The sequence below is a fragment of the Hyperolius riggenbachi genome, chromosome 4, assembly GCF_040937935.1.
Source record: "Hyperolius riggenbachi isolate aHypRig1 chromosome 4, aHypRig1.pri, whole genome shotgun sequence".
In the NCBI taxonomy this organism is placed as follows: domain Eukaryota; kingdom Metazoa; phylum Chordata; class Amphibia; order Anura; family Hyperoliidae; genus Hyperolius; species Hyperolius riggenbachi.
Window position 1 is genome coordinate 311,212,431 of NC_090649.1, and position 17,979 is coordinate 311,230,409.

The following is a 17,979-nucleotide window of genomic DNA, read 5'->3' on the forward strand; positions in this document are numbered from 1 at the left end:
AGAACCCGAGGTGTGTTTAAAGAATGTTATCTGCATACAGAGGCTGGATCTGCCTAAACAGCCCAGCCTCTGTTGCTATCCCAAACCCCACTAAGGCCCCCCTGCACTCTGCAATCCCTCATAAATCACAGCCGTGCTGTGAGGCTGTGTTTACATCTGTAGTGTCAGTCTCAGCTACTCCCCCGCCTCCTGCATAGCTCTAGTCCCTGCCCCCGTCCCTTCCCTCCAATTAGCAGGGAGGGAAGGGATGCAGGCGGGGACTGGAGTTCTGCAGGAGGCGGGGAGAGCAGCAGACTGACACTATAGAGATAAACACAGCCAGCTCTGACAAGCTGTTTGTCAGCAGCGTGGCTGTGATTTATGAGGGATTGCAGAGTGCAGGGGGACCTTAGGGGGGTTTGGGATAGCAACAGAGGCTGGGCTGTATAGGCAGATCCAGCCTCTGTATGCAGATAATATTCTTCAAACCCACCTCGGGTTCTCTTTAAATAAAATAAAGCTCGCAGAATATGTGCGTTACATACAGTTTCTGGCTGCATTTTACTACAGCTAAACTGCACCTAAAATAGAGAATTGTGCACTATTGGTTGCAGAAAAAATGCATCACAAATGGAAATACTGTACATAAATTGCAAGGAAACCACACGTGAAAGTGCTTGTAAATCTGTAGCACCACTAAATCAGACAGGTTTTATTAGGCCTGTAAACGGGCACAACAATGAACTTGTACTTAGGGAGACTATTAGTCCTTTTAACTTGCTTGTCTAGTGTTTTCTCATTGCAGGGTGTTATCTACTCATTAGTGATGAGACACGGCCCTAACTGGTAAGACTTTATTCCCACTGAAAATACATACAGGAAAGCTGGACTTATTATAAAGAGTACCTCAGGTAAAAATGACAGAGCATGTGATAACAGGCTCTGTCTAAATGATGGAAAATTGTAGGGGTGTTTGGGTTAAACACTTACCTGTTCTCCAGGTAGGTGAACTTACCGTCCTCCTCGGAAAAGGGGCCCTGGCGATTTTTGTTTTTCAAAATAGCAGCTCTGGCCACGCCCGCCTGCGTGGAAACATGGCCGCAACTGCACTGCCGAGGAGAGGGGTGGAGCGTCTCCTGTGACCTAAAGACATCTGATCAGATAAGTATTTAACACAGTTAATTCCCCCCACCCCCCCGTTCAGTCATCATTAACACAGAGCCTGTTATGATAGGCTTTGTCATTTTTTACCTTAGGTGCTCTTTAATCGCTTTCAGACCAGCGTAGTTGAAATCTACGCCCTGTTTATGTCCGCCTAAGCTTGCCAGGGCATAGATTTAAACTTCCGTATTCCGCGCGTGTCCGCTGTTACAGAGGTTCTGCTGCTCTCTCGTCATTGCAGCCTGCTCGCTCTGCTGTCATGCTGACAGCAGAGTTACGTATTGCTCCTGACCGTGTGATTAATGTGAGCTAATCACAGTTGTCACTGTTTACAAAGGGAAAGGTCCTTAAGGGGCCAGGGACGTCCAATCCTGAAGTAAAGTTGAGTGTAGACAAAACTAAATTGTCTGTCGAAGCGGACCTGAACTCAGAACTTCCTCTCTGCTCCAAAAAATACACAACAGCATAATATCCTTTAAAGAGAAAAAGAAAGACGCAAGGAAAGAAAAGTTGTATACATCCCTGGAGCTTCCTCTAGCCCCCTCCATGCAGATCGCTCCCTCGCCACCATCTTCCGCCTCCTGGATCTTTTTTAAATTGACCACTAAAAAAGTCCTGTGGTCCACGGTGCACTGAGCATTCCTGGCCGCATGCCCACGTCCTGCTCCTGTGGCCGGTGAAGTTCTGCGCAGAACTAATGGAAGCACTCATATTGTTAACATCCTATGTTTACCAACTAGATCTCTGCTGTGGCGGTCAGCTGACACAGCTGAGTGATCAAATTACAACTTGTGATTAGTCACTGATGAGGTAGAATTAGACAGGCTAAACTCTCTACATACAGAGTGCATTTCAATATGTTTTCCTTCTGCAAGAGTTCAGGTCCACTTAAACAGCATTGAAGTTAGGCAGCATATTAAAAGTCCTCAATGAGCCTTTCAGCCTGATTTCAGACAAAGTGTGGACAAAAAACACAAGTAAAAATATTAACAACCAGGTAAGTAAGGCTGTGTACATGAAAGGAGATCTGCAGGCAATCTTTTAGCAAATAAATCATTGTGACCAGTTCCCCAAAATATAATTGATCAGTTAGAAAAGAAAAAATACTGCTGCGCACATGTGCAATAACTTTTCCTACTGATCATTTTTAACAACCGGTTTCTGTATATATTGATCAGTCAGGTGCAAATGCACACTGTACAATTTAAGCAGTACTGACAGGAATTTTAACCGTATGTCCAACAAGAAAACACCAGCGGAAACAACTATTTATCAATCGTAACAGCAGAATTCACTTCTGAGCAGCAGATGATCAGTTTGACGGGATCGTTGGTTGACCGTGAGTAAATATAGTCTTGTGTGCAGGCCCAACCTTTGTTCTAAGGCTTAGTAAGCTGTTTTCAGAGAAATGTCTGAATAAAGTTTGTTATTGAGAAGGTAAATAAAAATATTCTGGTGCCTAAATATCCTCAGTTTTTCTTGTGCAGATATGCCTCCTATAATGAAATATAGTAAGTCTGAGGAATGTACTGAGACGGTGCAAGTGGATATATATTTTTACACTATAAAGATTTTCTATGCTATATACCGCAAACCAAATTGTTAATGCGTTGATGGCAGCACATGCTGGAATGCCATCTCATAAAGTTTTTCAAAATTGGAACATCTTGATACATTCATACTTTGCCTCCCCTCAGTATATCCCACCTCTGTGCTGCATGTTGCTTTGTGCTTTTACCCCTTTATGTTTTTGCTTTTCCATCTGTAGCTGTGTTTGGCATGCCGTAAAGCAGGATCTCTCCGGTTGCATGAAATAAGAGAATCCATTGTACGTGTGCTAATTGCTTTGTGCCACCATATTTTCCCTGGTTCTCAGCCTACTGCTTCCCTAGAGGTATCACGGTTTTAATGCAATATGGCTTCTATGTACTTATTATAACGCTGCTTGTGTTTCTATCTTTGTAATGAAGTTCTTAAATAGGAGAAAGGTATAAAAACGGGCAACTACCGAGGCTTCTTTTAGGCTGTATTCACACTATGCACGCACTTGTTATAATGTGTGTGTGAACTACAACAGAGACGTTAATTCAAAGCCTGAATGCAGTAAGTTAGAACAGTGCTATCCAACTGGCAGCGGGCCCACGACAATTCATGCTTGCCCTGCCTGGCAGGCCCACCTCTTTCACCCTCTTGGCTCCACCCCTGAAAGCCAGGATGTTGATGCCCCACCCCCTCCAGACAAAACCTCCTGTTGCTTGGGCCTCCAAGTCCATGAAGTTGGACAGCACTGAGTTAGAATAATGCAATCCGTTACAACACAGGGATGTGAACAGGCCCATAGAATTATAAGGGTAGTGAGTTGACCTGCAAAATAGTTCTGTTGCAATGCAATTGATGCAGTGTTAAACTACCCTTAAAGAGAATCTGTATTGTTAAAATCGCACAAAAGTAAACATACCAGTGCGTTAGGGGACATCTCCTATTACCCTCTGTCACAATTTTGCCGCTCCTCGCCGCATTAAAAGTGGTTAAAAACAGTTTTAAAAAGTTTGTTTATAAACAAACAAAATGGCCACCAAAACAGGAAGTAGGTTGATGTACAGTATGTCCACACATAGAAAATACATTCATACACAAGAAGGGTGTATACAGCCTTCCTTTTGAATCTTAAGAGATTATTTGTGTGTTTCTTTCCCCCTGTTCTCATGCACTGAAGTTTCAGGCTGCTTGTTTTTTCCTGCAAACAGCTTTGCCCTTGTCTGTAATTCTTCAGTATGTGAAAGCCCAGCCAGCTCAGAGGATGATTTATCCAGCTTGTAAAAGATAAAGAGAGAAGAGAGAAGCTGCTCTAATCCTAAATAACACACAGGCAGTGTGCATACAGGGGCCTGGAAGGGGGAGTTCATAGCAGAACCACAACACTGAAGAACTTGGCAGCCTTCCAGACACAGGCTGACAAGTCTGACAAGAGAGAGATAAGTTGATTTATTACAGAGACAGTGATAGTATAAAGTGCTGCAGTAAGCCAGAACACATTAGAATAGCTTTTTGAACTTGTAGGATGATAAAAAACAGGATGCAATTTGTGTTACGGAGTCTCTTTAAGGGTAACTTACATTTTTAAAGAAAACTAAATGTCAATGGAAGTCTCTTCAAATGAAGGACCTCAGTCTGTGGATAGCTTTGAGGTTCTTCAGACTCAAAACAAAAACAACAAAAATACATACATAAGGCCTGGTTCACATCAATTAGCGCAGATGGCCATGCGATCCGAATGCAATGCGGAAGATTGCACACCATCTGGGCCAGTATGCACTGCACTGCTGATCCAATTCACTACAGTGAATGGGTCAGCGCTGCAATTCACGAAAAATGCATGCAGCAGTGTGATAACGCATCGCACTGCTGCGCAGCGCATATGATGGGAACGGCAGAAGTGCTGTCTATGCACTTCTACCGTTCTTGCGTGTCACACATCATACACACTGCTGAAATGTGCACTGCAGTGTGTGTAGTGGGAACGAGACCTTTATGTGCGCAGCCTCTTATGGGTGATTACCTCACCTCTCTTTCGTGGGCTAAGACTGCAACATCCAGGTTTTTAGTACTATGCGAATACTTGCCTCAGTTTGTTTTTCTCAGTTCCACCTCATTCCAGTCTAGTCCGTTGCTGATCAGTTCTTGTAGAACTTGCTAACTTTCCCATATTTGCCAGGTGAAAGTCTGGTCATTGTGAAACTGGACTATCTTAGTCAAGTTGTCAGGTCCAAAAGAAGACTAGTCCAACAAGGATTCCAAAGTGCAATGACTATGTAGTTCCTATAGCATACATACATTGTATGTTTGGTACACAAATGTTTCTCTAATTCAGTGTTATTTCATATTTCCTTTCCATTTTCATTTGCAGCCAACTGATTTTTTTTTTTTTTTTAAATTGACAGCAAATTTAAAAAGGAACATTACTGAATAAAGCTTAAAAATTAAATTGCCTATGTTTAACAATATTGCCTTTATAAATGATTATGTTAATGTTTGCCTATTGTTAAATCTGTCCTCCCCCTGATTTACATTACAGTATTGAATTTATCAGAGTTGGTGACAGATTTAGCGCTGACAGGTCCATCACAGCGGAATGTCGTGTCTGCTGTGTGTTCTGCAGTTAGTAGAAACAACACCTGGGCCAATATGTAATTAACTTTTTCTCCTCAGTTATATCCTAGAAGATAATTTTCATATTCTTTTTTTAACCACTTAAGGACCACGAGCTTAAACCCCCCCTAAAGACCAGGCCATTTTTCACAAAATAGGCCACTGCAGCTTTAAGGTCTCGCTGCAGGGCCATACAACTCAGCACACAACTGATTCCCCCCCCCCCCCCCCCCCTTTTCTGCCCACCAACAGAGCTCTCTGTTGGTGAGCAGTGATCGCTCCAATGTTTATTTTTTTTATAAATATTTGAATATGTTAATAAATTTCACAATTCCCCCCCCAGCCCTCCCAGCCAATCACCGTGATCAGCTGTCACCGGCATCAGCCTATGACAGCCGATCGCTACAGTGTCTCCCAGGGGGACGGCTGTGTCACACGGCTGTCTCCAGTACAGCGCTGCCGTAGATTGCAGCGCTATGCATAATAAATAGATGGTAGTTTCACCGTCTAACAGTCTCCTAGCGGCGATCACGGAGCGGAACTCCGTCATCCAAGCGGAGATGCGCGCGATCTCCTTCAAAACACACCCCCAGGACTTTATGCTGATCGGCATTAGGCGATCCAGGGGCAGGCGCCAGGTCCACGCCCATCGGCGTGACGCGGTCACCTATAACGGGAGGGCAGGGTTACATACCAATATGAAGCTATATATAGATGTATGAAGTGTTTCTGGTGCTGAAAACAGGGTAATTCATGTAAAAGCGGGTATCTTGAATAATTTGCTACATTCTACTATATGTCACTATGATACCTCTTTAAAGATACCTCTCTTGCATTCATGGCAACAATACATGAGTTTACAATAAAACAAACACAGAACATTTATATCGTGCTTTTCTCCTGGCGGACTCAAAGCGCCGGAGCTGCAGCCACTAGGACGCGCTCTATAGGCAGTAGCAGTGTTATGGTGACTTGCCCAAGATCTCCTACTGAATAGGTGCTGGCTTACTGAACAGGCAGAGCCGAGATTCAAACCCTGGTCACCTGTGTCAGAGGCAGAGCCCTTAACCGTTACACTACCCAGCCATAAATGTACATAACTCATACAGATTTTCACCTTTCTTCATGAGTAACTGGGCATATAGAGCAGGAAGTAAAATGGTGGTCAACAGTCAAAATTGAGCATTCTTTTGTGAGTTTTGTAGGAAGGTTGCACTCCTAGAGGATGCAAGAGACATAGTATTTCTCTTTAACATCCTTGTATTGACGATGTGTATAATCTCCCATTTCCAATTTCATTCTGAGGACTTTCACAAATCAGCTGGTGAGAAATTTCTATTCTAGACAGAAGTAAAAGCCTGTAATTTAGGAATTCATGTAATGTTTACAGTGGTTGTGGATGGTATTTTGTTTCCCCCCCAGACATGGAGTAACTGTTTAATAAGTGATTGTTAGTCAGTGTTTTTTTGTTTCACACTCAGCTGTGCATTGAAACCTATATTTCAAGCTGCCACCAGCGAAGTATAAACACAGCTGTGAGAGCAACACTGAGTCAGATGCTAAGTGACCTAACCCTACAGCTGCGACAAAAGCAGGAGAGCCCGGTGAGAATTTCTTGTTATATTTTGTATTCTTGTTCGTCTTTTAACACGTGAACCTTAGTTTTATATGCTACTGTAACATGCTTGGCGGGTGCTTTGATAGTGGTGTTCAGAGGACCTAAGACTCTATGGACCCAAACTAATTTTCTTTTTCTCCCAAGTTTAGGGCTGGTTCACACGGGCGTCTGCTGAGCTTTTGCTTGGCGTCGCGTTCAAACGTTTAAAAGCTAGCTTTTGAAGGCTTTGGGAAGCGTTCAAGGCTAGCATTTCTGGTCTCTGCTATTGTTTCCTGGCGTTTACCGTCTCTGAAAGCAGCATGTTGCTTTCGAGACTAGACGAAACGCCGGGATCTACCGCCAGGCTTTTTAATGAAAGCTTGCCAAAGCCAGCTCTAAACGCTACCATTCACTTGCATGGGATGGCGGTAGATCCCAAAAAACGCTGCGTCTGAAATGCTGCTTTAAACGCCACAAAAACACCCATCTGAACCAGCGCTTACTCATAGTAGATCTTATCAGTAAAATACCTTTTAAGCCACAGTAAGCTAGAAAATATTTAGAATAATTTTGATAATACTTTTTCACCTTCTTTTTGGTACTTTTGCAATTACAGAGTGCTAAAAGTTTTATATTAAACAGTAACTGAAATTAACTCCTAGTAGAAAATTTAGGAGAAAAAGTGAATTGGATAAGGGACAATGTGTAGTGTGTAAACAGCTGACTTAAAGGGAACCTAAACCGAGAAGGATATGGATTTTTCCTTTTAAAATAATACCGGTTGCCTGACTCTCCTGCTGATCCTGTGTCTCTAATACTTTCAGCCACAACCCCTGAACAAGCATGCAGATCAGATGCTCTGACTGAAGTCAGACTGGATTAGCTGCATGCTTGTTTCAGGTCTGTGATTCAGTCACTACTGCAGCCAAAGAGATCAGCAGGACTGCCAGGCAACTGCTATTGTTTAAAAGGAAACATCCATATCCCTCTCAGGGCTCGTTTCCACTAGTGCGGCGTGCTTCTCGTAGACGCACGCCGGCACTGAGCGGGTGGGCGGGATCGCAGGCGAATCCCATGAGCCATGCCATGCACGGCTATGGGAATTGCAGCCTCCGCTGCGAATTTTGTAGGGGGTTCCAGCCGAATCGCTACTGCAAGTGATTCGGCCGGCGGCGCAGTTATCACCTATGGCAGAGTTTCCCCGCGCAATTTGCCTGCGGGGAAACTCTGCGGATTTGCGGCCGTTTCTGCGAGAGTAGAAACGGGCCCTTAGTTTAGGTTCCCTTTAAAAAATGCATAGGCCCCATTCTACCCTATAAAATATATTTAAAGAGGAACCATCGCGAAAATCTTAAAATGTAAAACACATACAAATAAGAAGTACATTTCTCCCAGAGTAAAATGAGCCATAATTACTTCTATCCTATATTGCTGTCACTTACAGTAGGTAGTAGAAATCTGACATTACCAACAGGTTTTGGGCTAGTCCATCTTCTCATAGGGGGATTTTCAGCATGGCCTTTATTCTTTATAAAGACATTCCCTAAAAAAGATTTATACAAAGATGCTGGCCAGCCTCCCTGCTCGCTGCACACTATTTTGGCAGTTGGACGGAGCAACTGCCATTCACTAAGTGCTTTTAAAAATAAAGAAAACCCTGAGAACCCCCCCCCCCCCCTCTATGAGAAGATGGGCTAGTCCAAAATCTGTTGGGAATGTCAGATTTCTACTACTTACTTTAAGTGACAGCAACATAGTAGAAAAGTAATTTATGGCTCATTTTACTCTGGGAGAAATGTACTTCTTATTTGTATGTGTTTTAAATTTTAACATTTTCGCGACTGTTCCTCTTTAAATAACCCCTTGCCCCACTATTGGGTAACTAGGAAGGCAGCAACAGCAGACATGGGGTTCCACCCCTGAACAACAACAACAAAACATTTGTAAAGCGTGTTTCTCCTAAAGGACCCAAAGTGCATTCTGTTCTAGCAGTTGAACTGAGCAACTGCCATTCACTAAGTGTTTTTGAAATTAAACAAAACCCCAAGAATCCCCTTTGAGATGGGCTAGTCAAAAAACTGTCGGTTCTGTCAGATTTCTACTACCTACTGTAAGTGACAACAACATAGGAGAAAAGTAGTTTATGGCTCATTTTACGCTGGAAGAAAAGTACTACTTATTTGTATGCATTTACATGTATGTTACATTTTGCGATAATGGTCCTTTAAAGGGGTTCTGTGGGGCTTCCTGAGGAGAAAAACTGCCACTTACCTGGGGCTTCTATCAGCCCCCTGCAGTGGTAATGTCCCATGCCGTCCTGCTCCCATCCGCCGTTCCCTGCAGCCGGCACCGGGCTATTATTTGTCTGGCGCACAGACGGACAATGCGCGTTGCCTCGCCTCCGCTTGCGTCATCTGAGGCTTACTGCGCAGGCGCAGTACAACGGAGCCTTGTACTGCGCTTGCGCAGCAAGCTTCCGATGACGCAGGCGGAAGCGAGCGGGTGCGCGGCCACTGTAGCGCAGCCGCAGTTGGATCCCATGCCACGCTAGACCGGGGCCGGCGGCGGAGAAAGGCAGATGGGAGGACGCCGCCGTGGGACATTACCGCTGCAGGGGGCTGATAGACGCCCAGGGTAAGTGTCTGTTTTCCTCCTCAGAAACCCCTAACAGAACTCCTTTAAGGTATCTGGGGCCTAGATCATGTAGAGATTGGAATGTTAGTCTGCCAATGTTGAAGAGGATTCTCCATTTTATGGGTAGCCAATGGAGTGAGCAAAGGGGTTCAGTGGCAATGGCAGGGTTGTCTAGTTAAAAGCGTTGTGGCAGAATTCTGTACTAACTGCAGGCAGTGTGGGAAGGCCTTGCTCCAGATCCGGCCTTTAGGGGTGGCAAGTGGGGCAATCGCCCCAGGCCCCGCGCCTGAAGAGGCCCCGCACCCTCTGCAGCGGTGGGGAGAGCGGGCATAGTAGTTAAAACTCACGTGTCTTCCTCCGATCCTCACAGGTTACCATCTATTTCCTCTCCCAGCATCTGTGTATTGGTAACAGTGCCCCCTGTGGTGACATGCGGTCACGTCATCATAGGGGGCGCTGTTACCAATACACAGATGCTGGGAGAGGAAATAGATGGTAGCTGTGAAGATCGGAGGAAGACACATGAGTTTTAACTACTCTCCCCACTGCTGCAGGCTGCAGCCACCTTCATATCTAACCTGTACTGCGTGGCACCTACCTATCTAATCTATACTGCAGGCACCTATCTAATCTGTACTGCAGGGCACGTACCTATCTAATCTATACTGCAGGCACCTATCTAATCTATACTGCAGCCACCTTCCTATCTAATCTATACTGCAGGCTGGCACCTAGCTATTTAATTTTTACTGCAGACACCTATCTAATCTGTACTGCAGGGCACCTACCTATCTAATCTATACTGCAGGCACCTATCTAATATATACTGTGGGGTACCTACCTATCTAATCTGTACTGCAGGGCACCTACCTGTCTAATCTATACTGCAGGGGACCTACCTACCTACCTATCTAATCTATACTGCAGGGCACCTACCTACCTATCTAACCTATACTGCAGGGCACCTACCTATCTAACCTATACTGCAGGCACCTATCTAATCTATACTGCAGGGCACCTACCTATCTAACCTATACTGGAGGCACCTACCTATCTAACCTATACAGAGTGTGTGTATCCACAGCATGTGTCTCTGGACCCCGCATATGACACTCGCCCCAGGCCCCGCATACTCTAAGGCCACCTCTGCTTTCTCTCTGTGGTTATGACTGAGCTGCTTTGGGTGCTGACCTCCAATGACAAGAACCTCATTTTTGGCAGCATTTAGTATAAGCCAGTTTTCATTCATCCTTCCCTGAAGCTCAGCTAGGCGTGTGTTTATTTCTGGAATGGGGTCTGTCACATCTGGTTTAAATGATAAATATAGTTTGGTGTCATCAGCAAAGCAGTGGTATGTCAGACTGTGTTTTTGGATGATTATTCTAAGTGGTAGCATGTACAGTTTATTGTAAACAACAAAGAGGACAGTATCAAGCTCTGGGGCACACAATATTTTAGTGGTACAGGGTTGGACAAGAAAGGCCCCAAGGCTGCCCTTTATGTTCTGCCAGCTAAGAAAGGGAAGAACCATTGGAGGGCTAAACAAGCAATGGTAAAATACTTTTGCAGCTTATTAAGCAAAATTTCACGATCAACCGTATCATCCCAGCTCATATGTGCCTCGAAAAGAAGGTGAGGTTTATACAATGAAGAGGCTTATGGAGCTATCCAGTCACTCCCTTAATAAGGTGATAACAAAAACCAACACAGGTAGCATTTAACATTGGATAAGGACCATGCAATGGGGGTGACAGTTTGTCTTTACCCCTTTTGCAAAAATAAAAACCCTTGTCCCAGTGTCAAGGACTGAGGGTTCTTTCCCATCTCTATGTGTTTAAAAAAGAATGTGGGGTTTATACAATGGAGGGGGTTTACAATGCTATCCACTCACTCCCTTAATAAGGAGATAACCAAACAACTACCCCAATCAAAAGAAGCGGGTAATTTCTCACCTTCAACCTGTTTACCATAAATAGTTGAAAGTAGGGATGAGTTAGCACAGTTTTCTGAGAATTATGCTGGGAATACACGGTTCGTTTTTGAGCCATTTAGATGGCTCGATAGATAATTTCCGACATGTTCAATCTCCAGCCCGATCGTTTCGCGCTCGATTCTGCATTGAACTAAATATAAAAAGATAAGAAAAACGAGCGGAAGATAAGAGAATCGCCTGCGGAATTGAGCGGGGAATCGATCGAGCGGGAGAATTGAGCCGCAAAATGGAGCCGTGTATGCCCAGCACTTACTGCCTCACAGCTGGAAATTCAGGCAGAGGGAGCACAGGGTGGAGAGTCACAGCAAAAGGACATCATCAAGGCAAATTAACCCTGTCTGCGGCGGCCCCCTACTCAGACACAAGCAGGTTCAGTTTCACTTTGGTTGGAAGGTACAGAAAACCCGCACTAACACTGTGATAACAATATTTAATGGAATAAACCACACTGATTTTTTAAGTATTTTTAGAATACTTTAAATATCAAATACGCTTCTAACATTGTCAATGTTTAGTTTTTTTTATTATTCCTTTGTGGTAAATAGGTTATCAGTCAGTCAAGTTATGCAAATTAGCTTAGAAACAGGAAACAGGAAATCAGAGGGAAATGGGTGTTCCAAATCCTATTCCTTCTGTAAAAAAAAACAAACAAACCTGCCAGTTGCCTAGCTGACATGCTGATTGGAGATGAGCAAGAATGATTTCATGAGCAATAAACTCATCCCAGAATGAGTGGGTTTTACTCATCTGAGCGCCGCCGGCGCCTCCCTTCTGATGCGCTTCATGCTGCACTTCATCTGCTTACACTTCCACCTTCAGAATGGAAGTTTCGGTTCAGAAGGCAAAAGTATAAGGAGATGGAATGTGGCATGGAGTGCATCAGAAGAGAGATGGCAGCATAAGTGCGTTAGCCCTCGCATACCCAGCCCCCACACCCTTCACACTTTGTAGCAATTTCACTTTTTGCAAAATCGTTCATATCTAATCAGCATCTCAGCTAGGCAACTGGCAGTTTTTTTTTTATAGAAGAGATAGGAATTTTAACCTCTATTTACCTCTTATGTTATTTTTCCTTTCAAGCTAGAAAAGCAGATTGTAGGTTAAATCAGAATTTTTGAATCCTCGTAGCAAAAACATTTTAGAGAACTTGAGATATGTTTTATACATGTTTTGTCGTTTGAAATATGCTCTGGCCAACAGGTAAAACTTAACATATATATGAGGTAAGAAAGTACCATTCATTTTTAGATATCCTACCACACAAATAAAGCAACATTTCCATTTTTATTTCAAGAAAAACACATTTTGTATTACATTTCTAGTTGTGTCCTATTTTTTTTTTTTTCTCCCAACAGAATACTGAAATCCATGAAGCTCTGCTGGAATTTAGGAGCCAAGGTATTTACAATCTTCTCTTTTATAAGTCAGTACATTTATAATAATTGTGGCTGCAAGGATAGAATGTCTCTAGATAGGCTACTAACTGCAACTTAACCACCCTGGCGGTACGCAGTTTCGGTGGTTGCGTCCGCGGGAGTAATTTTTTGTATAAACTTGTTGTAAACCTTGTAGCTAGCACTAGGCTAGCTACCTGTGTCCCCCAAGTCCCTCGCACCTCTCTGATACCTCCGATCGCCGGCGCTTATACTTACCCAGCTGAGATCCCGCGAGAGCCGCAGCCTCCCCAATCAGCTTCAGTCGTCGCTATGGCGACGATCGGACGTGATGTCATGCGCAGTCCCGATCCTCCTCATAGCGAAACCTGGAGGTGATTGGAGAGGTTGCGCTATCTCGGGATTCGGGGGTGGTACGTATAACGGCAGCAATCGGGGGTATAGGAGCAGAGCGGAGGGACTTGGGGGACACAGGTAGCTAGCCTAGTGCTAGTTACAAGGTTTATTCAAAAAATTCCTCCCGGGGGCCATGTAATCCTCTGCAGTGACTACCCCGAGTGTAGGTCGGGGTTACCGCCAGGGAGGTTAAAAGACAACTGTAGGGAGGCTACCAAAAAAGCAGTCGGACAGCTCAATGTTTGGCCCAGCTATTTTGTCCTACTTTAGGAAATAAAAGTTTTAACATACAACTGAAGTCTAAAAAAAAATACATACTTACATCTGGAGTAAGGTCTGCACATGCCTAGTAGACTGAAGTATTCATGCACGGAGGAAGTAAATGGCACATGTGCCAGAGCAGTTTTCACCGTGGGCATTCTTATGGAGGTCTATAATATGCAGAAATAGTGGTCTCTTCCCACCATATTCACCATACAGAATCAGTCCTTTCTAGCTGTAATGCTCTGACTGAGATTACTTAAAAATGACTGGAAGCAGAGTTATGGGATCAGAGCACACTGAGTTGCAGCCAAGCAATGTGTAATGAATCATCAGCTGCAGCTCTCAGCTCTGTTTACTCTGATCCTGTGTCTCTGCTTTCTGCTGTTCTGAAGTAATGTCAGTCAGAAGATTACAGCCAGGTAGGACTCGTTCTATATGGTGGATGCACGCCATCTCCCAGCAGGAAGAAAGTAAGATTTTTCTTTCTACTGCTTACTACTGTATTTATTTCAGAAGCTCTGCTCTTAAACTATGTACCCGCATCGCGATTTTACCAATGATTTTTTTTTGGGGGGGGGGGGGGTGGAGGGGGAGCGCCAATCGATCGTATCACAACATGGGCACAGGCGCACGACTACGAGAACCTCGCTTAGCGTCTACGCCAGTAGAATTGGATCTTTAAATCTCTGCTCAAAGTACAGCAATCGCTTGAAGTCTCGTTCATGCCTGTCGTGTAATGTCACGTGACCTTGCGCTTAACTCTCCAGCAGAAAGAGGCGTCGCCAAAGACCGTCATCAAGGGAATGTCGCTGGAACCATCGGGTGGTGAGTAGGGAGCTTCTGGATCAGTAAAAAGTAGTCTGTGTGGGTAATGTCAAATTAAACATAAAATAATTCCTACTTCAATGACAGAGAATTGGCCCCTATCTTCATGGTACAGTCCTCATAGCTGATACTATCAGGTAAAGCAGTGCTCTGACAGCAGTGCTCTGAGAGGATGGCGAGAAACCCCCACGCACCTCTTACGGCTTAAGGAAGCCCCAGGTAAGTATAAATACACCATATTATGCCCTCTCAGGTTCTCTTTAAAGGGAACCTGAGATGGTGCCCCGTCATAAAATATACATACCCAAGGCTTCCTTTGGCCTGATCGCTCCTACGGTGTCCCCTTCTCTCTCCGTGTTTCTCTGCAATTGGCCACAGAAAGCCCTCTGATCCGGGGCTAATTGTGCATGTGATGCCTAGCCGCGTGTGCGCTCCTACTGCATTCAGGTTGTCTTGAGAGTTCTGCGCCTGCGCAGTAGTACTGCACAGGTACAGAACCCTCCCAGCGACGGGAGCGCGCTTGGCCAGACTGCGCCTGCACCGACTGGCCCCGACTGTGGGATTTTTTGTGGCTGGTTGCAGAGAGCGAGAAGAGGGCAACGTGGGTGCGATCAGACTGGAGGGGGCTGGAGGAAGCCCCAGGTATGTATATTTTATGGTGGGGGCTCCATCTCTGGTATACTTTAACTTTACTTTTCATTTCCAGTGTACTTTGCTTCTTTTAAAGAGAAACTCCGACCAAGAATTGAACTTTATCCCAATCAGTAGCTGATGCCCCCTTTTACATGAGAAATCTATTCCTTTGAACAAACAGACCATCAGGGGGCACTGTATGACTGATATTGTGGTGAAACCCCTCCCACAAGAAGCTCTGAGTACCGAGGTACTTCTGGCAGTTTCCTGTCTGTGAACCTGGTTACATTGTGGGAAATAGCTGTTTACAGCTGTTTCCAATTGCCAAAACAGCAAGCAGCAGCTACATCACTTGCCAGCAGTAAAAATGTCACCATGTAATGAATGTCAGAATATAAATCAGGGATTTAAATTTTTTTACAATGGGCAAACACTGACTAAATCATTTATACATAATTATTGTAAAAATGAAGCACTTTTTTTATTACATTATTTTCACTGGAGTTCCTCTTTAAGTGTCCTTTGTGTTATTAGGTGGGTGCATCATATTGGTTATTGCACTTAGTTATACTAAGGTGGAAAGAAAACAAAAGCCGGGTCAACATCCAGTTCATCAATCAATCAAAATAATAAATGCCTGTTTCTGAACAGTCAGGTGACTGAGGTGCCAACTTGGGAAAAAGAAGACAAAAATGTTTAGCTGACTTGTAAGACTGTTGCATGACTTCTGCACTTACAAACTAAAAAGAAACAAAACAAAAAAATCAGCTTCTGCCCTACCCACAATTGATTTAGATCTTCCATCCTGTCTGGTCGATACTTTCTAACGATTTTTGGTCAAAATGGATCTAAAGTCAATCGATCAGACATTTTGGGGACATTGATTCCCAGCAGATTTTGCCAGGAATTTATCGATTTTCACATTCAATTCCTGGAAAATTTGGCAATTATGGGTAATGTATCCCAATATTCTACTATGACCTAACCTAGCCCTACTCTTACACAGAACCCTCCCTCTAATGATGCCTAACCCTTAACCCTCCCTCTACCAATGCCTAAGCCTTAAATCTCTTCGCATAGTGTTGCCTAACTCTTAACCCCACCACATGGTTGTGCCTAACTCTTAACCCGCAGTGACTAGCGGCATTACGCAGAAATTTTAAGGCACGAAGCTGGGATACCCACTATCTGTTGCAGCAATTTGCATAGCGGGTAGTCCCGGCACCCGCTATTTCAACATAATGCCACTAAATGCGACTTTGATCACTATCGTCTGTGGTGGCACCCTTCTTACCAGGGTGTATTGGGCGCCCTTTTTTTCCTATTGGGTGTGAGCCTGGTTTATAGTGTTGTAAATGGTCAGCAGATTGTTGAAAATCTTGATTGTTGAAAGTTTTTATGAATTGGCCTGTATCTGCTCAACAGATTTTGCTGTGTTGCTTTTATCTAAAATTCAGGAAAAAAAGTGAAGACCCATTACCCAAAGCAATTTATTAAGTAGGCACAAAAGTCCAAAATTTTTCCTATGTAAAAACAAAACATTAGTGCGGTAATCAGGGTTGGATTTCTGGAAAGGCCACAAAGGCCACGGCCTAGGGCGATAAAATCAGATAAGATAAGAAGGGCGGCATGACTTGGAGAGAGAAGAGGTCAAATGTCAAAATTAATCACCTCTTCTGGTCCCGCAGCGCAGCCAGCCAGCGCCCTGCTCTGCACTAATAGGTGAATTCCAGAGTTCCCCAATTCCAGCAAGTCTCTCTCTCAATCAACATCTGCTGTCACCTCATCTGATGATCAATTCCTCTTATCATGATCATACAAGTTGATGCGAGAAATACCAGGGATTTATATTACAAAGCAGATAGAACTAAGTTCCACTGAGTTTTAATGCAGGCATTCAAAGACATCAGTGAACCCTGCTTATTTCTTCACTTTCTCCTTTACAGCTGTGACACTGACCCCAGCAGCTGTAAATTACACTTTCTTATCTCTAGTCTACTTAAATTTATGGCTTTAGGGTTTTTTTTTCTTGCTAGCCAGCAGTGGTCTCAGTTAACTCTTTCCTGACTCATTTTCTGTTCCTACCATCTATGAGCGGAATAAAAATGCTGTTTGCTTTACTTTCATTGCTAAACTGTCACTGTCACCTGAGCTGTTACTACCTCTATGCTAGTGTGTATAGTTTGGCATCCTTCTCCTTTCCTGGAGCAGTAAAGCATTGTACCATTTTAGCCACAGCGAAAGCAGAGAGTTTTGAATGAGGATGATACCATTTATTGGCTTAAAAGAAAAAAAGTAATCTTTCTGTGAATAAGCCTTCTTAAGACTTTGTTCCTGTATACTGTCAATTTGTTAGAGCACACCACAATATGTACATTCAGCATTCAAAAGAGATACATAGATTTTTCAAATATAAATAAATATCATTCAGATGCTTTAAAGTGGAGCTGAACTCTTGCACAGGACAGAAGGAAAACATAGAAAAATCTACCTTGTATTTTTTTTAGAGAGCCTGTGTAATTCCCCCTCATCTGTGTCTAATCTGAAGTTGTAATTTGATCTCTCCTGTGTCCCCTGACTGCCACAACATCTAAGCTCATTTGAAAGCACAGGATGTTAACAATATGTCTGCTTCCATGAAAGCAGGAAGTAGACACTGCCGATTTATTGCAGGATTTGTATCAGCTGTAACAAAGAAATATTTTTTTAGAAGGTTATTATGTTATTGTGTATCTTTTGAAGCAGAGAGGAAGTTCTGAGTTCAGGTCCGCTCTAATTACAACAGAACATCCAAAGTGGGTATTGACAGAATGTTTGCTACATACCTGTTCTCTGTTTCTCTCCATTGAGCTGTCCTGTCACCTGTTTGTGGCTCTGACTGCAGCCAGTCGCAGAGGACAAAGAAGCAGCGCATGCTCTGGCTACTTGCGACTTGCGCAAGTTTTCTGCTCCTG

The 17,979-nt window shown here is 43.8% G+C and overlaps 1 protein-coding gene across 1 annotated transcript in view; it reads left to right on the plus strand.

The window, feature by feature from the left end:
- ARFGEF3 (ARFGEF family member 3) overlaps positions 1 to 17,979 on the plus strand; it is a 128,652-nt gene that overhangs the window by 29,793 nt on the left and 80,880 nt on the right. The window contains exons 6-7 of the mRNA XM_068231665.1: positions 6,771 to 6,893; positions 12,869 to 12,911. Of these exons, the coding sequence (XP_068087766.1) occupies positions 6,771 to 6,893; positions 12,869 to 12,911 (166 nt within the window). The remainder of the gene's footprint in view (positions 1 to 6,770; positions 6,894 to 12,868; positions 12,912 to 17,979) is intronic.